Source organism: Pteropus vampyrus, unplaced genomic scaffold (assembly GCF_000151845.1).
Source record: "Pteropus vampyrus isolate Shadow unplaced genomic scaffold, Pvam_2.0 Scaffold15, whole genome shotgun sequence".
Classification (NCBI taxonomy): domain Eukaryota; kingdom Metazoa; phylum Chordata; class Mammalia; order Chiroptera; family Pteropodidae; genus Pteropus; species Pteropus vampyrus.
The window spans coordinates 16,455,516-16,481,488 of NW_011888796.1; the positions used below are offsets into that span (position 1 = coordinate 16,455,516).

The 25,973-nt window shown below is 34.6% G+C and overlaps 1 protein-coding gene across 1 annotated transcript in view; it reads right to left on the reverse strand.

Annotated features, from left to right (window-relative positions):
- Positions 1 to 14,467: 14,467 nt before the first annotated feature.
- Positions 14,468 to 25,973, reverse strand: part of LOC105309737 (IQ domain-containing protein H-like) — a 36,432-nt gene continuing 24,926 nt past the window's right edge. Inside the window, exons 5-6 of the mRNA XM_011385936.1 lie at positions 17,247 to 17,363; positions 14,468 to 14,866 (exon numbers count right to left, since the gene is read on the reverse strand). Coding sequence (XP_011384238.1) covers positions 14,864 to 14,866; positions 17,247 to 17,363 — 120 coding nt within the window. The 3' untranslated portion in view covers positions 14,468 to 14,863. The remainder of the gene's footprint in view (positions 14,867 to 17,246; positions 17,364 to 25,973) is intronic.

Sequence of the window (25,973 nt, forward strand, 5' to 3'; positions counted from 1 at the left end):
TATCATCTCATGGTTGAGCTCTAGTCTTACTTAATTTATGCTCCTATCAAGTTGTGCTATAATGTGAAGAAATTGTGAGAAAATTCCTTTTGTTCCTTAAGTTATGTCTTTTTCTTGGCTAGGCTTTGTCTTTTGCAGCCCATGATCCTCCTACCCTCTTCCTCCCCCTCTTTTTTGTTAGCTGTGAAATACTGACATTTATATAATAAATCAGTATAGTGAACCTATCGTTTCTTTTCCCCTTGTACATACTTAGGCAGTTCTGCCCAGACATTCTACTTGCCCTAATGTAGTATCTCCTCCCCCATTGTCTGGCACAGTGCGTTTTTTTCTCCCAGCAATACGCGAGAACTAGGTAATCTGGGTTTTCCCTACCTTTCGGTTACTTTAGGGTTTGGGTGGAGGAAGCCTCTGTTTTAGAATGTATGCAGTCTTTGTTAAAATATGTAGGCTCTCCTGCCTCTCCTGAGATTTTGATGAACATCTATATGAGAGTTTGTTCTACCTAGTTGAGGATGAAACCATCCCTCCCTACCCTGACCCCCAGGGTCTTTGGAACATATTGTGGAATTCTGAAGACTTCACTTCTCTCAAGAAGAATCAGATACATTATTTACTTTCCAATTTCCCCTGTTTCTTCCAAGTCCCCTTGTCAGAAGAGAAAAAAAGGTAAGTATGGCTGCCTGATTGTCTTCTTTCCAGATTCTGTAGTGATTCTGAGAATCTCAATATTTTGATAATTTACGGATAGAATTTCTGAGAGGTAAGGAAGGATTAGGATTGGAGCTATGCTGCACCCTCTACTCTACTCCAGAATCTTCTGCTTGGTAAACTTTAAAAATTGTGCACAACCTGCATGACCATATTCAGCAACCCTGCCCCAACCCTCCTCCCCTTATTATGAATGGGGAAACTAAAGATCAGGAAGGGAAAATAACTAGGGCACACATTTAATCTGCCTTTTAGTTGAGAGGCAGAACATAAAATGCATTCCACTGCTTCATGGAGAGCATGGTAACAGAATTCAGTCTCTATAACACATAATTTATAATGTCCATAACAATAAAAAGTTTCCGTATATACAAAGAAAGAGGAAAATGTCCACTCAGGAGAAATAGTCCTTAATAGAAACAGATCCTGGAGGTGATGAACAGGTTTATATTATAGACTTTGGTGATGGTTTCACAGGTGCATACTTATCTCCAAACTCATCAAGTTTTACACATTAAATATGCACAGCTTTTTGTATGACACTTATATTTTTTAAGTAGTTTAAAAAAAATAAAGAAACAGACATTTAGATGACCCCAAGAATAGAATTAGCACATAAAATCTTTAAAGTTGTTATACATATTTTAAAGAACTTAAAGGAAAATATAATCATAATGAATTAACAGATGGAAAATCTTGGCAGAAAAATGAAGACTTTTAAAAAAGAGAACCAAATGGAAATTCTAGAACTGAAAAGTAAAATATCTGAAATGAAAAGTTCATTGGATAGTGCTGACAGCAGATTGGAGTGAGCAGAAGAAAGGGTAGTGAATTTTAAGAGAGATCAATAGATAGTATCTAATCTGAAGAACAGAAAGAAAAATATTTTTAAAAGAATAGATCCTCAGTGACCTATGGGACAATATCATATTGTATAATTTGTATGTAACTGAAGTCCCAGAAAGAGAAGAGAGAGAAACGTGGAGGAAAATGTTTAAAGAAATAATGGCCTCAGGATTCCTCAATTTTCTGGAAAACATAAACTTACAGGTCAGTCCTAGAAGCTCAATGAATCCCAAGCAGTACAAACACAAACAAAACCACACATGGATACGTCACAATCAAACCCTTGGAGGCCAAAGACTAAGAGAAAAACTTAAAAAAAAAAAAAAAAAAAGACATTCTATACAGGGAATCAATGATCCAAATGATGGCTGACTTCTCAACAGAAACAATGGAACTTTAAAGCATTGAACAACAACAACAGCAACAAACCCTGGCAACCCCAAATTTTACATAAAGGTAATATAAAGACTTCTTTTTTTGACAAAAGAAGACAATGTGTCACCAGCAGGCGTGTGTTACAAGAAATGCTTAAAGGAAATTCTTTAGGCTGACAGAAAATGACACAAGGTAGAAATCCAGATTTCTACGGTAGATATAAAAGCCCATATTTTTCTTAATTTCTTTCAAAGACAATTGACTGTATGTGAACTGGTGCAATATTAACTCTAAGAAAACTCTAATAAGTTAAGGATGCATATTGTAAACCCTAGATTAGCTACTAAAAATACTACAAAGAGGTATAATTTAAAATCGATAAAACAGAATATTAAAGAAAATTAAACCACATGACCCTAGGTCAGGCAGGAAAAACAAAGGAACAAAAAAGAGACTGGAAAAATAGAAAACAAGTGGAAAATGGTTCTAAATCTAATGGTGTCAATAATTACTAAATGGAAATGGACTAAATACTAAAAAGCAGAGATTATCAGACTGGATTTTAAAACAAAATAAAATTTTATGTTATCTGTAAGAGATAAATTTTAATTTTAAAAACACAAGTTGAAGTAACAGAAAAGATTGATATGCCATGTAAATAGTAAGCAAAAGAAAGAAGACGTAGCTATATTAATGTCAGAAAAGGAAGACTTTAAGACAAGGAGTATTATCCAAGAGAGAGAAGGATAAAAGGGTCAATTAGTCAAGAAAACATAAAAATCATAAACATACATGCCTCTGATAACATTAACACAAATTAAATAAAACAAAAATGATTAGAACTAAAGGAAGAAATAGATAAATCTTCAATCAGAGTTTAAGATTTTAAAATCCACCCCTCAATAATTTGTTGAACAAATAAATTTTAAAAATCAGTGAGGATATAGAAGATCTGAACATCATTATTAATATTTGGTCAGTAGGACATACATTCTTTTCAAATGCATATGGAGCATTCACCAAAATATATTCTGCACCATAAAATAAGTCTCAACTAACTTCAAAAGATTTAAATCTTACAGAATATATTCTCTGATTCTAATGGAATTAAATTAGAATTCAATAAGAATGAGAAAAGTAGAACTTTCTCCAAATATTTTGGAATTAAACAACATACTTCCTAAATAACTTTACTAGTCAAAGAAAAAAATTAGAATTTTGAAGTGAATGATAATGAAAATGCAACATATCAAAATTTGTGTAATACAGCTAAAACACTGATTAGAGGGAAATTTACCAGTCTAAATGCTTATATTAGAAAAGAAAAAAGATCTAAAATGACCTAAGATTCTATCTTAAAACAATTTTAAAGTGTAAAATAAACTCAAAATAAAAAGTAAAAGGAAGAGAATAAAAAAGCAGAGAAATCAATGACATATAAAATAAATAATAGAGAAAATGAACAAAGCCAAAAATGACTCTTAGAAAAGATTAATAAAATTGATAAACTTCAGCAAGAGTGATCAAGAACAAGAGAAAGCATAAATAACCAATACAAGAAATAAAGGAGGTTTGGGAGAGAGAAGGGGAAAGCAGGGAAAGGGAAGAGAAAAGAGAAAGGAAAGGAGGAGGAAGAAAGAAGAAGGAAGAGAAAAAGTACATACAGGGTCACAGTTTTCAGAATGGGAATAGGTCTTGGGGTAATAAAAAGGATAGTTAGTAGCAGACGTGACCACGGATTGTGAACAGACTCAAAGAATGTGGTGAGTAGAGATGACTATGGAGGAGACTCGAGAAATTATTTTGAACCCATAGAAGTCTGAGGTGTGAGCATCTGTACAGCATATTACATTTTTTAAAAGTGGAGTTTGTTATGATGTGCCAAAGCCCCCAAGAAAATATTAAATTCCAGTAAAATGTGACTAAAGAAGGAAAAAATGTAATATCTTCTAAAAATTTTTTCCATGAAAGGTAGTTAAATAAAATCCAGCACTTAAGCAACATTCCCCAAAATGTGTTCTGAATATGGTTCTATGAGCTACTCTGCAAAAAAGGCTGCTGGGGAAGTTTGGGAAACATTGCTCACTGCATTGGCCACCTTCCTCCTAACGATTTATCATATATATCAATGCGTTAATGATTCCAGGTGGCCTAATGGTATAAAAATTAGTCTGACTCTCTTTAACCACATGTTTCCCAATTTTATGGGCCCACAAAACTTTCCTTTCATGGAATATCTATTAACATTCTAAGGGACCAATATTCTTTGGAATATATTTTGGGAAAAACTGATCAAAGGATTACTACATAGCCAACAACTATTATTGCTATTATTTGTTAACATTAGACCAGTCTGCAAAGTTAAGAGAGGTGATAACTTGATTTCAGATAAAATTTTTCTTCAAAGGAGCTTGAAACACACTTGACTCAGGATTTTTTTGATGGATTCAGACTGAGAAATAGAAATCTACTTCTTGTTGCTCTTTTTCTCTATATGTTTAATAGCATTTATTTGTAGCATTCCAATATAAATTCTAAAAATTCTGAAAAAGGAATCACTAGAGAATAATAAAGTACTGGCATTTCATCTATATATTACATCTCATAAAAGAAAAAAAAAGGACCAAAGTGCTTACACTTGTGATTTTTGCATACTGGCAAATATTATACCACACCACCACTCAAACATTGTCACAAGATACAGAAAAGAAAGCAACTGGTGTACCTCTGCCTTCTATATAATTTTTCTTTTGTAAACTTAGGGCTATAAATTAAAAATTGATGCTCAGAAACTACTATCTCAACTTTCACTAGGGACCACATGAAAGGAAATAAGTTTAAATGGTAGTTTTTCAGTTAAGATCTAAAAAAGACTTTGTGAATGGGTTTATCGCTTATTATAATTATTTTCGATATTGCTATTTATCCTCTTATTAAAGAACAGTGTGCCAGTCTCTAGGCATTTTTGTTTAAATACTGGCTAGGGTCATAAGTGAAATGAAGTTTGGTCCTCATTTACCTCATACCAGCAGTTGGGTTGGCATGCAGCTGCAGAACTGCTGGGGCTCTTTTTATTTAATTTGGCATCCCTTCCTGAGCAGTATTGAGACTTTTACTTCAATGACTCCACTGGGCTTTGCTATAATTTCTACGCTGTATCAGTACAGTCTGCAGAAGAGACACTTAAACGAACCTGAAAGAAGGCTAGGAGCGCTTCTAGTTCAGGTATTGTTGCTTAAATCAGTGAAGACATTAACCCCCAAATACAAATTAAGGCCATATAAAAAATACAACATTATTAATTTAGTAAAGAAACTGATTTGTAAGAAACATTAGCTCATCTTAACACTGTGTGGGTATGTGCATGCATGCGTAAGCATTTGTCCTTTTTGCACAATTTCTCTTGGAATAATTTTCCTAGACTCTGAATCAGATTGCCATAAGAAAATATAGGTTCAAATTCTCAGTGAGCCACATATTAATTATATGACTTGGTCATACATCTTAACCTCTACACTCTTGAGTTTCTTGTCTGTAAAATGGGAATAATAATATTTCTGAGATGCTCTGAGTATTAAAAGTGATAACACATAAACATCACTAGGACACTGTAATAGATACACATCAATGTAAAAAGTATATAACAAATGCTTCACTAAATGCATCAATGGAAAATGAAAAATATTAATACCATTTGTGAATTTATTTCCACAATCAAAATAGAAAACAGTTTGGCCTGGTCTGCTTTTCTGTTTTACATATCATATGCTGGTGATCATAGATGGGAAAGGATGGGAAAAGGAAATTGATTTGGATCCGATTCAGAAATATGGGTTGTCAGAACTGGAAGAGTTCTTAGGGATGATTTGATCCAATGCCCTAAATTTACAAATAAACAAACTAAAACCCAAGAAGTATAAGCGATTTTCCCCAAAATCACATGAAAGTTAGGGACAGATCCAGGCTAGGAGCCCAACATAAACATAGACTTTTCATATAATGAGGAGTGTTACTGTTGTATGAGGTGACAGCATTTAGAAAATCTTCCTTCGACTAACTTGAAAAATGGTTCTCTTTTCATAGTTTGCTTATTTCTTTTCTTTTTAATATCTTACTTTAATTTAACCCATCTGAAGTTTTCTTTGGTATAGGATATAAGGTTATGATTTAACTTAATGCTTTCCCCCAAAATCATTAGCCAAATGACTTAGCGCCATTTATCTAACAAGTCCTTCCTGTCCTACTGATTTATAATGTCACCTTTATGACATTCTAAGTTCTTTTATTCTAAGGTCAATATCTGCGCTCACTTTTTTATTCCATTGATCTGTTTATGTCTTTACCCAGAGGATGCTGTTATAATTATAATTATATCATGTGCTTTCATAACTAGTATGAAAAGTTCACCTTCATTCATTCATCTTCAGGAAAAAAAAATGAAGCCTTTGCCCATTTATTCCTCAAGATGATGAACTCTAGAGTTGAAAAGAGTTAATATTCCACACAAACCAAATAAAACTCTAAGAATTTTTATTGAGATTACATTTAGATATAAAGATTAACTAGGAAAGAACTGGTATTCTTATTATAATACTTTTTCCTTTTTAGGCATATATCTTTTTATTTATTCAACTGTTCTTTGATGTCACTCAGTAAATTCAAGGCATAGCATATAAAAGCTTTAAAAGCGTGCAATGATGACCTAAGGAAGGGAAAATTAATTCTACCGAAAGATCTGGAAAGACATTTTTATGGGCAAAAAGAAGAGTTCTCTACAAATGTAGTCAAATGAGATACAAGATATTTCATTACTTAAATTAACTTGACAAAGCCTAACTCAATTACACAGGTCCTTAAAAGGTTGTGATTCAAAGTCATTAACCACATGCACACTAATCAACAATAAACTTAATTGGATTCTGACCAGATTGGACACTATGCTTGATATTACAGATATGGTTCCTGCCCTTAAAAAGGTTTACAATCTAGTTGGGGGAAGTTTCCATTTTAAAAATATCAGCTTTAGAGTGTAGATCTTAAATGCTCTCACCACACACACACACACACACACACACACACACACACACACACTCGCACAAAAGGTAATTATGTGAGGTGATGCAGATGTTAACTAACCTCATTGTGCTAATCATTTCACAATATACATGTGTATCTAATCATCACGTTGTACACGTTAAATTTACACAACATTATATGTTAATTATATCTCAATAAAGCTGGTGTGTGGGGGGAAGGAAGTACCAGCTCCTCTTGTTCTAATCCTTGAGTTAACGTAGCCTCTTACCAAATATTTTGACTTTTTACTTGTATTCCCAGACCAAGGCAGAGTAATTTCTCCCCAGATTCCTTGGTCATTGAGGAAGCAATTTTTGGCTGGGTCCCAGATCTATCCCTCAGATACAGGTCATGCGGGTCAAATCACCATCCCCCAAAACTCCCTGGAGGTAATATAGAATAAGGATTAAGAATGCCAATTTAGAAGTCAGACAAACTAAATTTAAATTATGACCTTTTGACCTTTAGCTGTATAACTTTGGGCAAGTTATTTAACCACTTTTGCCTCAGTTTCTCCAATATAAAATAAAAGTAGTCAGAGTACTTCACTCGCGGGGTTACTGTGAGGATTACATGAGATAATCTGTGATATTGTACTTAACACCATGCCCAACACTGAAAAACACTCACAAGTGCTGGCTATTACTTCACATGCAGTCCCTGAGCAGGTAATGCATTGCAGTTTAAAATGCAATGTGGAGTAGAGGCACAGCTAGGTGTCCTGCAGGTGTTCAAAATTAGAAAACGGAGGTTGTTGAGGAATTATCTTCTAGTAAAGTCTAGCTCCTACACTTGAAACTATGGTTAAATGAAATAATAAACTCAAGATTGTGGGAAGATGGTGACAGGTACTTCTCCCAGGATTTTGATGTTTTAGATTAAATAATAATTCCATAATAAGAGGGTTACATTTTGAAAATCTTTTGCTCAGAGTCAATCTTCTTTCCCTCTAAATTATCATTATGTAAAATAATCCAATAATAGTTATCTATTACGTCTTTAAATGGGTAGAAAAGAGTATGTCAGGGTAATATTTTCTTGGTGGTCAGCTAGCTACCTCTCTTGAGTAAGTGCCTGTTTTCGATTTACAACTTCTCCTGACAACCTTCTACAAAGATTGTCCCCTTTTAAGTTAGAAATAGAAAAGGGTACTTTGAAACTCATTGAAGAGTAGAGTTTTCTTAGGAACATATTAAACCAGGTGGTTAGATCCTCAGGCAAGTTTATGTGAGCTATTGGTACAGCAGGTTCTCGAATAATGTTTTGTTCAACACTGTTTTTTTGTAATGTTGATGAGATGCTGTAGGAACTTAACTCTTGTTTATATCAATTAGACTGTGGTACACTTGGTTTTGTTATACGTTCTTTCACTTAAAGTCACAGAAGTTAAGTGAGGACTTATTGTAAAATTGAACCTAACCTTCAGTCATATCTAGGCCTCTCCCCAGCCAGGCATGGGGAAAGAAGTATTCTTTCATTCCAAGTGGCTCCAGTGGCTTGAAAAACATGGGGAAATAAGGGAAGCAGAGTATCTCGCCAAGAAATCCCCAAGAATACTTTTCATTATGGACTAGTTCCTTCTCATATCTTATCTCTTTCTCCTCCTGATGTATCCTGTTTCTTCCAGCCGGGGTTTCTCTCCTCCCCTGGGTAGTATAATTACTTAGGTAAGTATAGAGTAGTGACAAGGAGCTATGTTCCCCCACCCCTGTCCCCATCTCTGAGTGTTAAACAAGAAAAATAAGTACATGATCAATGCGGTCAGCAACATGTTCAAGTTGATTTAAAAGACCGGGGCCCCAAATGTAGTCTAATGAGTGTTATCAAAGAAACAAGATGTAAGCTGAAGGTGAATGGTCTTTGGTAGTAGACAAAATGAGATTGATCCCCTCCAAATAAATATCTTCTGGTTTTATACTACACATTCTGATTCAGAGACTATGCTTTTAAAGAAAGTATCGGATGAGTCACTCTCATCTACGGGAACTTACTTCTATTCTACCAAAGAGGTTTTAAAAGGCTAAGAATGTATACTTGAATTCAAGTACAGTTTAAGGTACAATGGGTTAGAATATTGGAAAACACAGCAATAGTATTTATTCATTTCAAGTACCTCTCAGTAGATAATTAACCTGGGCCATGATAAAAACAGTTCTATTAGGCCCATTTCTCTTGTGGCTAATGCTATTGTGCTATTTTCTAAAATATTTTTCCTTTGCTTCATTTTAAATGAAACATTTACTATAATATTGCAAGCATTACCACTTTTGTAGCTGTTCCATTTTCCTCTTTACGATAGAAAAGCAACAGAAGTTAGATGAAAGCATGAAGTTATATATTTTCAGTCATGAAGATGTAATTCTTATGAAAATCTGGAGTGGTAGTCTAGATACATCCACCTTGGGGGAGGTTTTCTGCACCATCCACTAAGAGGAGTGGCTCTTTCATCCATAAGGAATACAGAGTTTTTAAGCTACTTCTCTTTTCTGACACATACTTTGCCCCACACTGGATATTTCTGTGAATGAAAATAAGATCAATCAGAGAATTTTACCTTTTAGGAGGTCATGGACCCCTTCGGCATCTGGTAAGGCCTATGGACCTTTTCTCAGAATAATGTTTTTATAAATGTATAAAATAATAATCATATATAAATGTATAGAATAATAACCAATTATATTGAAAGTACAGTTCTACCCACAGATCCCTTTTTGCCTTAAACCTATCATAGAGCTGACTCGGGCTCCTTCATCTACCTAATTTTTGGCTCATCAAAGTGGAATTATGAGGTTAGAAACATAACCTCATGAGCAGGTGGTTGCTGACCTAGGATAATTCCAGGGCAGTGCAAAGTCTCTCTTCCTGCATCTCCCAAAGCCCTCTTCTCCCTGTCCATTCATGCTTGAAATCTCTTAATAGAGTCTAACTCTTTGGTTTAATTAAATAGAGGATTTACTCTTGTTAAAAACAAAAGCCCATGGGAGAGGTAATACTCTACTGTCAAAGATTTTAAAATTTATTTTCAGTAGTAGAATCTATTTTTCAAATGCAACCTTAAATAAAATCCGGAAATGTAAATAAATGCAAGTTTTATAAGCATCTAGTACAATTTTATATGCTGAATTTTATATATATAACCAAGTAAATGTATTCGTTATATACATATATATGTATATATAAATTAGCACTAGAAACAATGAGGCTGTTTTGATGAAGGCAAATTATGAAATCAAGAGTTATAATAGGTAATAATTGCAATCTCATATTCATCACAGCATGTGATTTATTTTATTTTGCCTGCACAAGATGGAGAAAATCCTCATGTAAATATATAAGTAATTTCAAATAGCTAACAATTTGTTATGGTACTTATAATCTCATGATTTTCTTCAATTAAAAGAATTGAAGCTTTAAGGAAGAGTAGGAATTTTTTGTTTCAAAATAGAGTCACTAACAATATCTAGCAACTGCTCATATTCCTTAATAATTAAGGAGTAGTTGTTAAGTACTCAATTTGGGGTGATTTGATAAATAGATTTTATAAATAATTTGAATCCTGACTCCCTTACTTCATAACTTTAGGCAAGTAGCTAAATCTTAGTCTCAGTTTCCTTAAGTATAAAATGGTTATAAAACTGCATCTATTTTATAGGTGAAAAGGTTAAAGGATACTGTACATAAAGCACTTAGCATAGTGTCTGACACTTTCAATGCTATTATTATTGAATGGTGGAATGACCAAAAGTACTTTTCAAATGTGTCTTGTGACATTTTAAGATGTTCCATCATATCCCATTTAAATTTCTTTTCAGGTATCTCAGCACCCTTCTCTTTCAGATCTTTACTCAGTTTCAAAACACCCTAATTTTGTTTCCTCTGTTGAGTCCAAATTTTAAGATGATGCTTTTTTGCTGATCTTACACCTGCATATGCAGGTGTAAACAAAGTAACACTGCAACCCTGAAATGACAAATGAAGCTTATACAGTGCATTTCAAATCAAGTGAGAATCAACACAAACTTAAAATGAGCAACGAAACAATCTATAATGCTATATTATCACGATGTAACATGTACCATCATAATTGTACAGTTGACTATTATGCTGTACCAAACGTGTGCACCAAAAAACTTGCCTGGCTTTTAATGAATAGCAACACACATATGTTGTAATATTAATACCAGTTAACATTTATGGAATGCTTACTAGGGGCTAGGCCCTGCTATCAGACCGTGATCGTATTAGCTCATTTAATCTTCACTTATTTATTTGTATGATTATTATAGGAGTTTATACGAGCAGATATGAATTTCAAAATATGACTAGTACAAAGATGCACCCTGTTTAACTCTTTATAAAAAATTCAAATGTACATGTGCAAGCAAGCACACACATGCGCACATAGACACACACGTGACCATGTGCTCAGTGAGTTAAAGTGACAGCACAAATTAACCTGCTGATGGTATCTAATGCATTAAAAATTGGTATCTAACTTAAGTATAGACGTATTGTTCTTTATTACACTTTAAAATATTTTAAATATTTATCATAAAAATGAAATATTAATTAAATGCTTGCAGCCTCCCTGGAACTCACTGGAGTTCTCTGCGACAATTTGAAAATCAGAGCATTAAGTTTTATCACTCATTGATACTGGAGTGTAAAAGAAAAAAGGCCAAATCAGATCCTTTTCTGAGTGCACAGGTTTTAGAAGAAGGGAGAAGGAAGTATGAGATTTTTAATATTAATTCATTCTTCAGAAAAGTAGGGACCTTATTAGGCACCTATTATGTGCCGACAATGTTAATATCTTATCTATAATCCTCATAACACCCTTGCCTAGTAGGCACCATTGTCCTGATTTTTTAGAAGAAACTGAGGACCCAAGATGTTAATTTGCTTACCTAGGGTTACACACCTGGAAAATAGCAGATAGGACCCAAACTCTGATCCACTCAACTCCAAACCCCTCCTACACCAGCCTGCCACCCACCTAGTCTCCTTATTTTATAAAGCAGGAAAATGAGAATGAACAAGGTATCGTTGCTCCTGGAAACAGCTAGTTAGTGACAAGGCTGCTACAGGAATCCAGGAGCAAGGGTGTTTCACTACACTCTATCAGATGGCCCAGCGGAAGGGTGCCCTGTGCAACGAGGGCTACCAGGGGCCAAAAGAATTATTACTTCACTTCTAGACTCAGCATAAGGTTATGCAGCTTCAATGCAGATGCTGGACAAATCAATCCTTTCCTGAATTCCTGTTATGTGCAAAAGACTGCTTGGTGCAATGGATGACTTGAAAAACAGACAAGGTCCCTGTCCTCATATCTGTGTGGGGAAAAAAAGGCATTATCATAGGAAATACTAAATATTAAATAGAATCTCTGGAGGGATCTCAGTAGTATTCTGGTTCTTTTCCCCGACCCCTTCAATAAATGTATCTTTTAGTGGATAGTATAAAACATGCCACAATATATGTCGAAAATTGCCAATAGTTATAACTAATGTTTTCAGAGCACTTACTTGTACCACGACCTTGAAGCACTTTGAATGAGCTCATTTAAATCTCGATTCTCAATACAGCCCTATGAGATTGTCTTATTATGAACATTTTACACGTGAAGAAATGGAAGCTGTCTCTGGGACATTTTCCATCCAGCTAGAATTCACCCCAGGTAGTCTGACCCAGAATGACTATGGTTAGAGCTAGAAACAAAATGTTTGGAGTTTGGCATAGAGTTGGTTTGGGAATGAGTGCAGGATCTTAGCACAGAAACTCAGATACACAGCATTCTCCAGAAGTCGGACAACTTACTACAACTAGATATTTTTATGAACATTGTTTGATGACGGTATAGCCTCTGATTGCCTCTCTCCACTCCCAGAGTAATGGGCTTTGGTGAGAGAGCCAGACACCAGTCAAATGACAATTGTCACATCGCTTTCTTCAGCTTTCTCAGCGCTCTTAATGCAGAATTAAAATTCTAAAAAGCAACATACAAAAGCAACACAGCATTACTTCTACCACCACCACCATGGTGGTGAAGTACATTTCATAGGCTGTGAATCAAGAACATGAGAAGTCATTGTTCCCTTGAAGACTCTTTCTAAGCAACCTGAAGGAAAACTCTCTTTCAATGACAGAACTGGGGAGGTTGTGCATGCCATCACAGTCCTTGGGTAATGTCTGTGTGTCATAAACAGGACGTGGCATTTCTGAATGTCTTTAAAGCTATTTCTTTTTGTTCAACTAATTTAATTTACCAATGCTCCTGGGGAAAAAGAGGGGACCAAGATGCTGACTCCACATTTCCTGAAAAATCAACATTTTCTTTTTAAACTCCTCTCAAAGAAATTACATCTGATCGTGTCTGCTGGCTCCCTTAAACTCTACCTCTGTCAAAATTCTGCCCTGGCAGGTGTGAGCGAGAATAGATGCCGAACTTGAGTGAATACCCACATCTGTTTTTGGAAAAAGGGAACAGAAGCAGCACAGAAGGAAGTAAAAGAGATAATTGCTGGCTTGAACTACAATACATTTTACTTGTGGGCAGAGGGCCAGCTTACAGCAGGCGGAATATGCAGGCCTATCTTATTGGAATTCAGGGGTGGGCCTCCATTCTTGTCCGGAGACAGCTGTAAACCAGCAGCCCATAGCATCCCAATCAGGCACCGAGTTTTGTCAAGGAGTGCTGATATGTACAGAAGCAGCTTTGTCTGCTTCAACTGCACCCCTGCCTAGTGAAATGACAGTCAATCTCTGATTCCAGATGACAAGAACTGGATAAAAACTTAAAACAAATGGCGACCTTTCAAAAGATTAATTTGTTTACCAACAAAATGTTCCCTCTTTGTCATCTGAGATGGGGGTGACCTTCACTTTCCCATATCTAGGCTGAAAGGATGCTGACTATAGTCATCTGTTAAGTTAACTCCGTCTCAGCAATTATTCTCTTTTTTATTTTTAGTGACAAGAAGGGTTTATTAATTCACTCTGCTTCTTGTTATGGTTTATAAATGCAACAAGCTCATTCTGAATTACTGCAGTGTAACATCAATTTGTTTAAATCTAATTCTGCTACCGTTGCCAAATTATGTTGTGACTGTAATTGTGGCCATATGCATGGGCTTAAAAGACAATCATGTTTTGAAATTGCCCTTCTTTCTCCCCTACCCTCTTTACCCCCGCCCTTTACTTCTGGTGCTTCTAATCATTTGACATTAACACGATTGCCTCACTTTCCATTACTTTATCATTTCAGAAATGAATGTGTTTTCAGTGAGAGGGATTACTATGTATACCCCAAGTGAAACAGTAAAGAATGAAACTATGATTTGTGAAGTGTGGTTGCTACCCAACTAAGTTAGTGAAAAACACTGCATAACATATGACTCATAAAATCTAGAAGTCATAATAGTATTAAATTCAACCTCATGAATAAATAAAAGATTCTAAGTTTACATTGCATTATATATTTATTTATTTGGAAAGTGGGACCGAAGAACTAGTATAATTCTATAGCAACTCATATCTTGCCAAAAAGAAAAATGTTTTTATGATTCTTTTCTAGGTCATAACAGTTATAATCAGAGTTATTTGTGCAGCAATTCAAAGCAATGTTTTGTTTGGCTATTTTGTTATGCATTCATAATCGTTCTTTTAAAATTCATGTTAACAGATACATGTTTCAAGCCTTTTAAGAAACCCTTTTTATTTAAGAAAAATTAATCAAAGTCAAATTTTCTGTAGAACTTTCCATGTGTTTTACTAGAAAGTCTAACCAGAATTAAATGTCAGTGAGTAAGCACAAAATGTCAGCAACCTCTTCTTGTCTCCCTACACCCAAAAGGCCCTACTCAAAAACCTGCTGGAGGGTTTATTATTATTATTATTATTATTATTATTATTATTAATAATTTGCCAGATTTAAGATATTGGAAAAATTATCAGTGAGTTTCACTTTTAATATTTTGTTGTAAATTGATTCTACTAAGAGTTACAGGATATAATAAAGGCAGTAAATTTTTTAGAGGAGGGAGTGAGTGTGTGTATGTGTACATGAGTCTCGAGTATGTGTGTTTACAATGTGCTAAAATCTTTGCATCAGCCCCTTATTATCAGGAAGGATACACCTCTTCACAAAATGAAGAAAATATCAGTTTCTAGAAACTAATAATGTAAATTAGCTACATACTCAAATTCGCTCCATCAAAAATGTCTAAGATTATTTACAGGCTTTTGACAAGCTGTTCAAATTTCAGAAGTAAGGAAACACATGGCCCTCAGCAGCCAAATAATAATCCCCTTTGAGTGTTTCAAGTAGTTCTAAAAAGCGATTAGCCTTGATGCTGCTTTTCTAATTAACTGTATATCACAACACTAGACACATTGCTTCAGCTTGAGTAAGAGCGTTCAAAAACATTTTTATAAGTGGTAAATCACAACTGTATTTATTCCCAAGTACTCTAAATGATTGTTAAAACCAAATACCTGAGTATTTCTTTCAGAGGACTTTTTGTACAATGCTTTGGTTTTATAAATACAAAATGAAAATACCGTTTTTCAGTTAGTACATCATATATTGATATATCAACATAAAACAATAGGGCCAACTATTTTGGCTGAAATGCTAATAGTTGATTTGAGTAAAATGTACCTAATGTACATACATTTTAAAGTGTTCTGGTGTAAAGTTTTATGGAGTCAGGTTTTATGGGGGAAAAAAAGGATCTTTAATACAATAAATGAATATGCATTATCTATATGTCAGATGAGGCAAAGAGCTTGCCCCTATCGTCTGTGTTCAAAGTACATAGCACAATATCCAAGGCACTCAGCCTATCTGGAAATTAGAAAAAAATATAATAAATGACTGAAATTCTACCCCAAATATTGGTCATAATTTTGGATTCTAATTTATGTTTGAATCTTCACTTAGATTCATTAAAGCAAAGCATAATCCTCTCTAAATCTAGAGTTATGCCTTTTTAAACTTCAATACTCATCAGAAGTTTGCATGAGATGCAGCAGTTGCCTTGGGCTACAAATCTTCAGTACTCCACCAGCTAAGCCAATATTAATTCTAGATTGAAGGGGGAAAACCAACAACAAAAGAGAAATCTGCTTCTGTCTCTACAGCCAGAGAAATAATATTTTTATTTCAAGGGCTGTGGGCTCATGGGAGCAGATAAAAATCCTTTCACATTATTCACAGTGACATTTTAAATAAAGTTTCAGCAGGAATAAAAATACCTAACTTTCTGGTTATTTCTTAGGCTATAAAAGTATTTCTATGATAAAGTGCTCTTAAACTAAACCTGTTAGAATAACATAAAGCACATATAAAGAAACTAAAAATATTTTGCAGGGTTACATGAATGAGGTAGGCAATTGAAATTATCTCTGTAGGAAATATGGAAGATTAATCTAAGAGACTACTATGCTGGTTAAAAATGGTTTGGCAATTTAATTTTAAAATCTGGTTTTTAGTTTTGGTTTCACCAAAATATACATTTAAGAGCTTTTGAGAGAAGCCAAAGGTTAAAATGTATTTAAAAATGTATAACTGTCACCTCAGCAATTGTTTTCAGTATTAGAAATGACCTCAAATAAAATAATTTCCCAATTAAAATGAAGAATTACTCTTAATTCTCCTAAGAAAACTCCACAACACAGAAAGAGTCCAATCCTTGCTTTGGGACACTTACCAGCAAGCAAGTCAATGGCAAAAACAGGCAGATTCTGAGATCCCTTAATATCCATTTGATTATCTTCCCTCTCATTAATCCCTGATTACTTCAGATTTAGAATAATTTTCTTAAATTTTGTGTATTACATGTATAGTAGGCTGCTGACATTGATAGTAGGCTGTTGTTTATTTTTGGCTTTTCTAGTGGTAAGCCTACTATCAAAGAAATAAAATATTTAAAATTTCTCTATTAATTCTCTTTATTGTTATCTCATCTTTGTTAAAATTATAGTACTAGATTGTCTGGAAACATCAAATAAAATAGAAATTTGAATGAGCTACCATGGATTTTTAAAAATAAGTTTACATGTTTTAATTATTTCTAATTATAAGCAGAACGAAAGCCTCTTCATTTCATCTTCAAAAAAGTCTAAGGACAAAGGATCAAAATCTTTACTTAAAATCTACATTATATCTTACACTACTAATATATGACTTTTAATTCTTAAAAAAACTTAAGAGCTCATTAAAACAACTCATTACTTACACGTGCTCTTCTCTCATTAATATATGGCAAACTGATTCCATAGTTCGCATTTACAGCAGCTCTGTGGTGGATGTTTTCAGGATCCTGCATTATTTTTACATTCAACCCTATCTTTCGCTGAAACAAAGAAACAATGAAACTTTCATGCTGGATGAACAGAAATGCTTACTAACATTTTATGTCCTCAAAGGAGTATAAAGGTCTTTGAAAATAATTATTTGAATGTAATTCTCACGGGGGGGGGAATATATATATATATATATGTATATAGGGTTTTTATTTATACTGTTAATTGTTCTCTTTATTCACAGAAAAGGAACTTTCTGTAGATTTTCCTCCACTCTACTTCTTACACAAATACATCCCCAGACAGCATTCGTTTTTCTCAAAAATAATGCTAGAAGCCAACAAAGGTAGACAAAGGACTAGAATACCTGGTCTTGATTTATTTTTAGCTTTCCAGGTCAAGGATTTTGCCAATGAAATCTATACTACGAACACACAGGTAGAGGGCTCCCTTGGTCTGTTAATGTGGCACTTTCCTTGAGGGATAATTTACAGGTACACCCAGTTTGGTCTTGGTAAATTTATACAACAAATGTATTTACTCCTTCACAGAGATTTTGCTATCTATAGAAAAAAATGTATGCTTTCATTAGAAAAAAATAAAAGCACCTGATTTGAACCCCATGATCCTCATTTTAAATAATTCAAATTAGTTACAGCTGAGATGCTTAAATAGAAAGCACCAGTGCAGGCAGCACTGGTGGAAAGGGACCTAGGGTAGGTGTCCAGAGACTCGAGTTCCGATCTAGCTTTACCCTGAACAGCCTGTGTGTGACCTTGGCTAAGTCATCTCTCCTCTTTGGAAGTCAATTTCTTTATTTGCAACATGCGGCAGTTGGACTTGATCGTCTCTAGAAGAACTATTGACCCTCCCCTGCTTTGGCATTCTACAATGTGATGCTAAAAGGCAATTTGACACTTAAGGAATATAGAATTAACCAACAGTTTCTGAAGTCTTGTGAAATTTTTATTGTGGTATAATTCATATACTATAAAATCCACCCCTTTAAAAGCATGTAATTTAGTGGTTTTTATCTTATTCACAAAGTTGTACAACCATCACCCCTCTTTAATTCCAGAACATTTTCATCACCCTAAAAAAAAAAACTCATACCCATTAACAGTCACTCCCCATTCCTTCCTCCTCCCAGCCCCTGACAACTACTTATCTAATACTTTCTGTCTTTTGGATGTGCCCATTTTGGATGTGTCCATCATAAGTGGAATTGTAAATATGAAGCTTTTGTGACTTTTTTAAAAGGAGGTGTTGTAAGCAATTAAAACACCTGATTCTCTTTCAGTTGAGTATCTTAGTTCCGAGGGTGATCTGATGCAATTGTTAAAATGGTTGTAGAAACCAGAAAGATTAGTTCTTGATCCAGTTATCTCATTGATCATAAGCATTCATAAATGGGCTGTGCCTAAGGTCAGAGTGAAGGGGAAGACTACAGAAAGACCTACAGAATGTATGCTGTCTAGTTATTTCTTAACAGAGCCTCCAAACTTTGCTTTTATTTTTCAATAGAAGTTTTTAAACCAAATTTCCAAAAACCTGCAGTCAACTGTCCACTTTATTTAACCCATGCAGGGAAACAGATTGCAAATAAGGCCTATTTTTTCCCTACTCATTGAAATACATGTGATGACAAAAATAATGTTGTGTCTAGTGATAAATGGCTTTCCTTCTATAGGTAACTCACACTCACAGCACTACTCCTGATTTTTTGCATGGAAGCTGAGTGCCTCTTTTATAGAAATTAATACCTGAACATAATTTTTTCCTTCTTAATTAAACTTTCAGAATAATTTCCATTCTACCAAGGATCAGGAAATTGCTAATGTGTATTATATTGAGTGGATGTGGTTTCTATAATTAGGGTGTTTTTTAAATGTGTATTCTGGATACAATTGATGGTAATAGCTTCATCTATCATGTCTAAGCTTTGTTAGAATTTTTTAATTCTGGGATCGTTGGCTCAGTGGACCACAGCGGTTTACTTCGTTTGCTACATCAACTATTTGTGGCTATAGGACTGGTGTAGGAAAGAAATGATCAAATACAGAATTATTATTAAAACTGACATTAAAATCTAGCTGTTTTCTTCCCATTTCTACATTTCTGTGGCTTTGGACACAGGTATTTCTGGTAAGAAATTGAAATGTAAATAGAAATCCAACAGAAATGACAGGTTGTAATATCAGTTCTTTATTAGTTGGCTTCTAAAGCAATAGGAAAGGCCCTTTAAAAGTATTAATATTCTAATATTCATTATTTTTGCACTAAAAATAAAGCTTGTGTATACCAAAATAATAATACATAGTAGACATAATTTAATTTTCCTTTAAAAAAACATATGAAAGGATTCTACATTTTTGTTGTTGTTGTTGTTCAAAATGTAGTAAACATTTTCAGACAGCAACAACAGGGCTTTAATCCCAGTATGGGACCCTTCCGAGCACAGGCACATGTTGCATACCCATGAAGCTAGCACTGCTTTAATCATCCCACGTGTCTCCTTCTCCTTTTGTAGTCATCTTTCTGCTACTTTTGCCCCCCAAAGCCTGGCAGAAAGTGTTTCTCTCTCCCTTGATCTTTACATTAAACTTTCTTGGCATTCTGGAATCCAACTACCTGAATTCAAATTTGGATTCCATCCTTTGCAGCCTGTTTGACCATAGGCATGATCATTATGATCCTTAACTTCCCTTAACCTCTATTTTCCAATCTGAAAAATGAGGACAATGATAATAGTAACCTTATAGACCAATTATGACAACTGAATGAACTAATAATTTAAAAGATTTAATATAGTATCTAACACAGTGGTTCTCAACCCTCGCTGCACATTAGAATCACTTGGCAGCTGTTAAAAATGCTATTGCCTGGGCCCTACTCGTGACTCATTAAATCAAAGCCTTTGGGAATAAGGCCAAGACAACAGTAAAGGATTTAACATTTAAATAATATTAATATAGCAAATGGTTTCACTGAAAATCACTATCAAATACATTCATACCCTAAATTTGTCGTACAAACCCTTTATATAAATATACGAGAAAATATTTATAAGCAGGAGTTGCATTATCAAACTGAGTAATAAAAGTTTTTCAGAGAAACAATTATAGATTTAAAAAATAAAAACAAAATTAATCATTCTATTAAGTAGAAAAGCATGCTCTAGGAGAGGATCCTTTTTTACCAACAGTAAGATAAATATCAGAAATTTCAGAATTTTTTTCTTGGTCAAGAAAAGATAGCGATTTATTTAATCTACGTTGAGTCACTAAACAATCTAAACTTTGCATTCCCTCCTTTTGATAGTAATTACAAGCAGATATATCAAATGTGACTCTCATTTAGACTTTGGTTTGTAAGAACAAAAGTTATTATCAGAGCCAATTACTGTTTTACCTACATGGCTGCACAGAAGCAGGGAGCTCAATTTTCATCTCATCAGTGATTTTGTGGTATTTATTTTATTACTATGCCCACAAAGCTATATAAGAAGGAAATAGCTTATGCTATTAAAACTAGGGTTTGAACATAAGAGGCTAAGATTTCTTTTAGAAAAAGTTCTGAATTAAAAACACTAGGCAGCGTGTAATGCCAGCTCCCTAGACACGGGCAGACCATAAAATGACATACATCTGAGCAGTAGATCCCACACAGAGTAATCAAAATTGAAATGCTTCACAAGCAAAGTTGAGACAGGCTATTTACTAAGTTACAGTATTATCAGCATAACATTATTCTCAACAGTGTTTGCTACAAGTAATGCCTTCTAAAGTGTATATTGCTTAATATCATATTCCCACAGGTTAAAGACATCTGCTGTTTAATCTTAAAACCAGAAGAAAAAAAAAAAGAATCCAGTCTCCCTTAACATTCTAATTCTTTCAACTATTATTACATTTAATGGAAGAACAAAAGACTCCAAGTCCTGGTTCAAACCATATGCTCTAGATTTGCAAAACTGAGTCATAGTACCTACCTTTATAGAGCTGTTTGTAAGGTTTAAATGACTAATATATGTTAAGTATCTTGCAAATTAGAAAGTACTATTTAGGAACCAACTTGAAAGAGGCTCTTACTGGTCAAAAAATAATGACTGCAATGGATTGAAACACTTCAAGTATATAAAAATCTTAAGTTCTTAATATTTCTCCATCTCCCAAAAAAACTTTAAATTGATAAATTAATGTTAAAGTTGATGAATAAAAGAAAGAATCAAGCATTTATCCTGCTTTTTTTGAGTATCTATTTTTAAGATTCACCAAAGAGTCGATCAGGGAAAGTTCTTCATAGAAGCTAATAAGGAAAGAGAGAATTACAAAATCACCACTTTGCAATCCCTAATGAAATAATATATTTAGGTAAACGTCAATGGTTGCTAATACCAGTAGGTGAAATGTTGTGGGAACTATAAAGGATAGATTAATACTTGGACTCACTGATCAGTCTCTACATCATTAAAAGAGAAAAAATTTGCCTCTTGATATGCTATAAAAGGAAGTACACAGCACCACCTATGAAGTATTCCTGCCATAAAGATGTTACCTGAATCTGATCAAGCTTCTAGATAAAACTATTAGTTTACAAGAAATACTAGAGACAGAGGAACATGTAAAAATGATACCATGAGATTGCAGTCAGCCAAATCCAGACTGTGGAAAAAATCTGTATGAAAAATGGCATGGTTTATTCAACCAATAAATGATATTTTTCAATGAGGAAAACTGTTGTAGAGAAATAAGCTACAAGTGTAATGTGTGGGCCTTGTTTACATTCTGATTCAAACAAATAGCAGTAGAAAGACCATTTTAAGATAGGGGAAACTGAACATGGACTGGGAATTATGTAATATCAATGCATTATTGAATTTTTAGGTGTGGTAATATGCTTTTTAAGTCCTTGTTTGAAGTATTTAAGGGTAAAGTTATATGACGCCTCAGATTTGCTTTAAAAGACTTTACCAAAAAAGAGTAGAGGGAATAGATGAAATAAGAATGGTAAAATTACGGTAACTGCTAAAGCTGGATGATGGTTACATGAATTTCATTTTATTTCTGTGTCTATTCAAAAATAAATTTTCTTAATGAAAAGTCATATTTGAAATTACCATGTTATTAAAATGTAATTATCTATATTTTATTATCATTTCAACTCTAACATTCTATAATCTATGATATTCCCTCTTACCTCCCTGCTCGGGGCTAGAGGGATCAACAATCGCAGCATCACTTAACTTCAAGCTGCTTCTAAGTAGTCCAGCTGCCACCTCTCTGCCTCGGGTTGACAAAGCCTTAAGACTTAACTACTATTCAGAGGTGCCCATCCTGTTTTCTGATTCCTATAGGAGTTGAATTAAAGAGTAAGAGAAAGGTTGGGGGCAGAGCTAACATTTATTCAGCTCCCACCTGGGGCCAGACATCATACTAGGTGGATCATAATCCACTTGATTTATTTTAGTTCATAAAATGACAAAAAGGAGTATGTAATATTACCAATGAGGGTAACTGGTTAAGTGACTTATCAAGGTCACACAACCCAAATGTGGGGAGTCACATTTATGATTTGTGTCTCTGACTCCAAAGTCTCTTTTGATGATAACATGATGCCACATTATAAAGAAATGTAAGTTGATATACTCTTGATTCAACTTCCTATATCTCCATCAGATCCCTTATTCTCTCTCTAATCCCCACAGGCACTACTTTGTTCCATGGCCTGATTGATTATTACGTAGAGCTCTGTAATGGCCCCTAACATGGGTCTCCTTGCCTCCAATTCATCCTCTGCATGACCTCCACAATGACTGAACCTCTGATCACTAATTTAAATATGTCTCTCACCTCTTTAAAATCCTCTAATAGTTTCCCTTAGGGTGGCATGATCTGGCTCCTTCCTACATTACAGATTTCCATAAGTGCTCTAAATAAAATACACTAGGATAATGAGATAGAGAATATCTTAGATACGGTGGTCAAGAACAGCCTTTTTGAGGAGATGTCAATTATACTGAGACCTGCGTGAAAAAAAACTGAGCTAGTCATGCAAAGATCTGAGAATGATTGAAGAGTGAGAAATTGATAATTAATGAGAGGGAATAGCTACAAAACCTAAGGTCTTAATAAGATGCTGACCTTAACATGGGCCACTTCTTCCATTATGACAAGGGAGAAGTCATAATATATAAATTCAGACAGAACAATTGATAAACTTGATAATGAAAAGTTTAAGTTTTTCTGTATATGACTGGAAATGGGAAGAATATCGCTTAAATAAGACAAAATTTGTTGCTTTCGTGTATATAAAGTCCAGAGATAGGCTGTTCAGGGCTGCTTTGGAAGTCCATGAAGTTGCTAGAAACCAGGCTCCTTCCAGCTTAGTGTTCTGCTATCTCTAATGTACAGGCCTTCTCCTTCTGGTCTAAGATGATTGCTAGCGTTCTAGCCATCACAGCCTCATTCCGGGGAACTAACAATTTCTGCCACAATCTAGCTAATCTAGCTAAGGAGAAAAAATATAATAGACAAAATTGACAGTGAAATAATGAGAGGCCAATGGGTTGAAAGTCCTTATAGTGAAGAATTGTTAGAAGAGTACACTATATAAGCTGGCCAACTAGGTCATGGAGGTCAGAGACTGCTGTGCTTGAAACAGGCTTTAGAGATGATGTACCTATTAGTTACAACAAAGCCCAGGCATTAGGTATACACTCCTAGCCCCACCGGAGAATTTTTTTCCAAACTGCTATTATAGCACTCACTATACTGTCTGTAGAATGCCTGCCTACAGACTGATCTCTCACAGAACTGAGATTTATATCTCCAGCACTTAGCACATAGTAGCATTAAAATCAAAATATGTGAGGAAATGAAATAACACACCAGTGATGAGACTTTTTTTTAGTTTCACCGTCATTGTGAAACTAAACTAAATTGTGTCATTGTGGCATATTCTTACAATATGCCACAATGACACAATTATTAGATTTATAGCAGTAGTGTGCCAAAGGAGGCATTCTGTCCAAATTTTATGGCACCTGGGCCAATTACTAACTCCATGACTTCCCTTCCTTTGCTGCCACTAATCTCATGAGTTGATAGACAGGGAATAATGGCTCTCCTGAATGCCCAGAAGTTAGCATCTCCTGGTAAACCAGACAGAAAGGCATGAAAAATTTGGGATGCCATTTTTGAAATGTTACCGAAGCATGGAAAATGATAATTCTAGTAATCTTTGCACTTGTAGCAAGTAGCTTATGTTTCTGGAAAAGGTGTTATGAGTCAAAAATATGTAGCTAGTTGAATCTTATAGAAACAATGTTATTAGAATATATTGTCCTAAGGGCCTATTTTTGATACCCTTTATATATATATAATCCCAAATACCATCTTAATCATCTGTTCCATTATCTATAACTTATGTACACTGTAAAGTATAAACCTCTTTAAAGCGTATATGTAAACCAACTGAATGGGAACCAATTACAGTAAAATAGTATTGCATATGATAGAGTATCATAATGTATTATTCATAACTCTAGTGTGGCTTCATAATTGCTATGTTAGTATTACTGCAACAAATCAGAAAAAAAGTCACCTTTATCAGGAGCATTGCTCTGAGAAATTTCGTTGGGAAAGTTTAGAGGGACAGATCTGAGGATAACTATGGAGATAGTCAAGGCCATTTGTGGGTAAACTCAGGAATCTATTCTGCTTTTTTTTTTCAGTCATAAATTTCTTTGTGGCAAACACAGGAAGGGAGCTATTTTTAACAGTGGTGAAGAAAAGTCAGGACTTTGAGGTCAAATAGACATGAGTTTGAATCCCAGGTCTCCCATTTCTCAACTTTAAATTACTACCGTCTCTCATCTCAGTTTCTTCATCTGTAAAATGAGAATAACAAGAATTCTTTTCCTCAAAATACTGTGAAGATGAGATATTATTTTATCCTCGTGGCTTACATGAGATCTCAAATGGTCTCCCTATTTCTGCCCTTGTCCTATGACATCATATTCTAACCATGGCAGCCAGAGTGACCCTTTTAAATTACAAATCAGATTATATCGGTTCTCTGGTGGAAAGCCTCCACTGGCTTCCCATCTCACTTGGAGTAATATCCGCAGTCTTCACAGTGGTCTACAAGATCTGGCCTCCTCCTACTTTTCCTATTCTCTCCTCCTTGACCATCCTTCTCCAGCTTCCTTGCTGTTCACACTCCTAATTCAGGATCTTCACATAGTCTGTTTCTTGAGTCTGGAGTGCTCTTCTTCCAAACAGCCAAATGACTTGCTCCCTCCCATCCATCAAATTTCTGTTCAAGTGTCACTTAACAAGTGAGACCATCCCAATATCCCTTCTTTCCCCAGCTTTTCTCTCACTAACTAATACACTATATATTTACTTTTCAAATTGTTTTTTGTGTTCCTGATGTCTACCCCACACTCACAGAATGTAAGCTCCATGAGAACAGAGGAGTTTGGCTGATGCCTAAAATAGTGCCTGGTACGTATTAGGTACATAATAGAGGTTGGCCAGTATTCATCAACAAATCATAAGAAGAATTAACACTTATATAGTACTCACCACATATGGGGCACTGTTATAAAGCAATTACATATGTTAACTCATTTATCCTTACAATGGCCCTATGAT